The sequence below is a fragment of the Zeugodacus cucurbitae genome, chromosome 3 (genome assembly GCF_028554725.1).
Source record: "Zeugodacus cucurbitae isolate PBARC_wt_2022May chromosome 3, idZeuCucr1.2, whole genome shotgun sequence".
Classification (NCBI taxonomy): domain Eukaryota; kingdom Metazoa; phylum Arthropoda; class Insecta; order Diptera; family Tephritidae; genus Zeugodacus; species Zeugodacus cucurbitae.
Genome location: NC_071668.1, coordinates 38,703,626 through 38,707,364, shown reverse-complemented (window position 1 = coordinate 38,707,364; position 3,739 = coordinate 38,703,626). Strand labels below are relative to the sequence as shown.

General features: G+C 46.9%; 1 protein-coding gene across 1 annotated transcript; it reads left to right on the top strand.

The window, feature by feature from the left end:
* The first annotated feature begins 231 nt into the window (after window positions 1-231).
* On the top strand, window positions 232-912 carry LOC128920143 (uncharacterized). Its single transcript, XM_054226679.1, has one exon. It carries the CDS (start codon window positions 232-234, stop codon window positions 910-912), a length of 681 nt encoding a protein of 226 aa, XP_054082654.1.
* Window positions 913-3,739: the final 2,827 nt, after the last annotated feature.

Sequence of the window (3,739 nt, the reverse complement as noted above, 5' to 3'; positions counted from 1 at the left end):
TATCTAGCTAAGGTGCGACTCCGTTGTTGAGTGTTTGTTGCTCTTCAATAGCACAGCATTCGGTGACGCAGTCGTATCATGGTAGGGGGTACAACAAAGGGCTGGATCAAGGTGTCATGCGACCCGTGCCGAGGATCAACCTGGCTGGGTTAAATAGCCCAGTCTCGAACGGAGCTTACGGATACCTGGGGCCCTCCGTAATAAGATAGCTTAGCTTGCGTATCGGGGACTATGCGCAAGTGGACATTTATTCCCCTACATTCGTGGGTCCAAAAAATTAGCACAACAAATTACAAAATTGAAAAATCAGGGAAGTCCGGTCCTCCCTTAATAAAGCCGGAAGGAAGGGACTGTTCCGAGAAAAGAACAGCGTTTGCAACGAGCTCTAAGACCGTCAGCACGAAGACAGTGGCTTTGCCTGGTCTGAATGTTAAGGCTGGCACCAGTGCTGAAACTACAGCTAAGCCAGGTTCCAGCAAGGCAACAACAACAGCGGCACCCGGAGCCAAGCCTACCAACCAGAGGCAGAAAACAAAGGGAGAAGCCAAAAGTGTAGTTGCTGGTGCAGTGCCGAAAGAATGGCCTACCCTTAGGGTGGAAGAGCCATCGAAGGCGAAGTATGCAGAGAGGAAACGCGCTGCATACATTCTAAGAAGAGCTCACCTGCATCCACCAAACAAGGAGGAGCTCACTAAGGATCTCAAAGAAACCTTAGAGTGTGCTAAAGCGGTTCTTCCCAATTTCAGCATAGAACCGCCAGCAGGAACGAAGACAGCTGAAGAGGCTAAGCCGTCGGCTAAACGACCGAAGATAAAAGAGACGCCCAATAGATCGTTTGCGGATGTGGCCCGGAACCGCATTATCATTGGTGTTCTGGATGAGGGCGATCCTGAATTCCCAGAACCCAATTGAAATGTGTGCAAGCTGCGCTGGCTAACGTGGCCCTGGAAGTGCTACTAAGCAATCCAGGTCCACCGCCGTCATGCACAGATGCCGGTTGGTACCAGGGCCAGATTAAGACGTGACGACGAACGATCGGTCCAGCTCTATAAAGCCGCTTTAGCGAAAGTGGGAGAGGTATAACCTGGGGCCAAACTGATAGCGGCCGACAGGAAAGATATACCGTCTAGACAAATTAGCCGGTCAATTACACCATCTAGACCGTCACCCGGAACAAATTATGCAGCTGATCAGGGGTTGCAACCCTAACCTACCAACGAAGGCATGGAAGTTTGTTAAGGCATTCGACGAAGCGACAACCGAATCGGGCGTGGAGATCAAAAGGGCCACGATGCATATTTTGTTGTTGCTAACGAATGACGAACCAGCATTGATATAATTCAGAGATTCCAATCTAAAATGCTTAGAACAATAACGGGTTCACCATGGTACATGCGTAATGAAAATATCCATAAGGATCTTGATATTCCTATGGTAAAGAAGGAAATAGAGGACAGCGGAAAGAAATATATTTCTAAACTTCGTGAACATCCAAACCCATTGGCAAACGCCTTGGTACATTCCAATCAAACTCGTTTAAAAAGAAGAGATCTACCTGCCTACTAAAGAGCAGCGTTCTGCCAAAAAGCTCAAACACATTCTTGAGCTTACTTAGTTGTAAATAGATTTAAGATTTTAATACTTATTGTTAGGCTTTAAACAAAGCAGATTCAATAAATAAAGAAATATTGAAAAAAAAAAAAAAAAAAAACGAATGACGCAATCGAACCGCTGAACAAAAGTGGCGGTGAAATCAATTATGGCTTCACTAAGGTCAAGGTGAAGGCATATAAAGCAGATGCCGGCACTATCGACCATCTTAACTCGGGTAACGAGATGGGTGAAGTGGAGGAAGATCCTATGGAGTCCTCGAACAAGGTGAGTATTCCTCAGGGTCTGAACTGGCGGACAGGCTCTTTAACTTATATACTGAGAAAGAGCTTTTAAGCGATTCTCAAGATGATGTAGATGTAACTTTAACTAATGCATATCTTACAAATTAATTTTCACCACAGCAAATTAGCGTCAGTAGCCCTAATTAACCGCATGGCAATAGATCAGCCTGACTTTGTTCTCATTCAGGAGCCATGGGTTAATGGAGGGCGGATTTGCGGCCTGAGGACGCCGAACTATAAACTATACATGTCACATTGAGAAGGTAAGAACGGGACATGTATATTGGCTAAAAAGGATCTTAATGTTTTTATATTGTACAAATATAGTGACAAGGACACCACGGCAGTAAGCTGGGAGACGGGCAGAGCTAACTACCCATCAATGCTAATAAAAAGGCTTGTGCATGAAAGCGAGGCGTCAAAGAGTTTATTAATACTTATTAATATTAATTGGATGCGACTCCAATGCACATCACTCACTATGGGGCAGCGAGATACCAACACAAGAGGTGAGTTCCTTTTTGTAATTATTATTAAGCACTAAGCTATTGCACACATGGCACATGATTCAAGCAGCTCACGACTTCCGGTTTTAGACCAAGTATCCTCTGGGTAGCTAACATACATCCGTTTGAAGGCGAGATAAAGTGAGAAGGCGAGCCCGCTCCTGCGGTTGTGCGTAGGGTTTGGGACCCACCACATAAAAACGAAGTACCAATGAAAAATCGAAAGCCTCGGATGAGATACCCCCCTTTTGATGACGACCCCTGCACACGTTTTAAGGATAATGATTTAAGGGTATGCACCTGGAATGTCCGGACTCTTAATTGGGAAGGTGCCTCTGTCCAGCTGGCTGATGTCCTCATACGACTAAAGGCTGACATCACCGCCATCCAAGCAGTGCGATGGACGGGACATGGACGGAAGAAGGTGGGTCCTTGTGACATCTACTACAGCGGTCATATAAAGGAGCGCAAAGTTGGTGTTGGATTTGTGGTGGGAGAGAGACTCCGTCGCCGAGTCCTGGCATTCACCCCGGTGGATGAACGTCTAGCCACAATCTGCATAAAAGCGAGGTTCTTCAACATATCGCTTATTTGCGCTCACGCCCCAACGGAAGAGTAAGACGATGTGACCACAGATGCTTTCTATGAGCGCCTAGAACGTACCTACGAGCGCTGCCCCGCCACGATGTCAAAATCGTGCTTGGCGAACAGCCTTCATGACGAAACATCGCCAAACGGCCTGAGGCTGACCGACTTCGCTGGGGCCCGAAATATGGTCGTCTGTAGTACCAGATTCCAGTATAAGAAAATACACCAAGCTACTTGGCTGTCTCCTGATCGAAACACACGTAACCAAATCGATCACGTTGTAATAGATGGAAGACATGTCTCCAGTGTTTTGGACGTGCGTACGCTCCGAGGATCAAATATAGACTCGGACCATTATGTGGTTGCAGCGAAGATACGCACCCGCCTCTGTGCAGCAAAGAACGCTCGTCAACAAATACAAGGAAGGTTCGACGTCGAAAAGCTGCTTTCGCAACAGACAGACACTAAATACTCTATTCGGCTTGCACTCCTGCTCTCTGAGAGCACTCATCAGCATCTCGGTATAAGGGAACTGTGGAACGGCAGCTCAAACTCATTTCGTACCGCTGCAGCCGAAACAATTGGATTTCGGCAACGACAAAAAAACAAGCTGGTACGATGAGGAATGCCGTCTCGCAGCGGAGAGAAAACAGACTGCCTACCTCGCAACGTTGCAAACAACCACAACACGTGCGGGATGGGATAGATACCGAGAGCTGTAGAGGGAAGCGAAACGCATCTGCAGACAAA

What these genes read in the sequence shown, in the direction of transcription:
- LOC128920143 (XM_054226679.1), top strand. Translation starts at nt 232, where the DNA reads ATGCGCAAGTGGACATTTATTCCCCTACATTCGTGGGTCCAAAAAATT.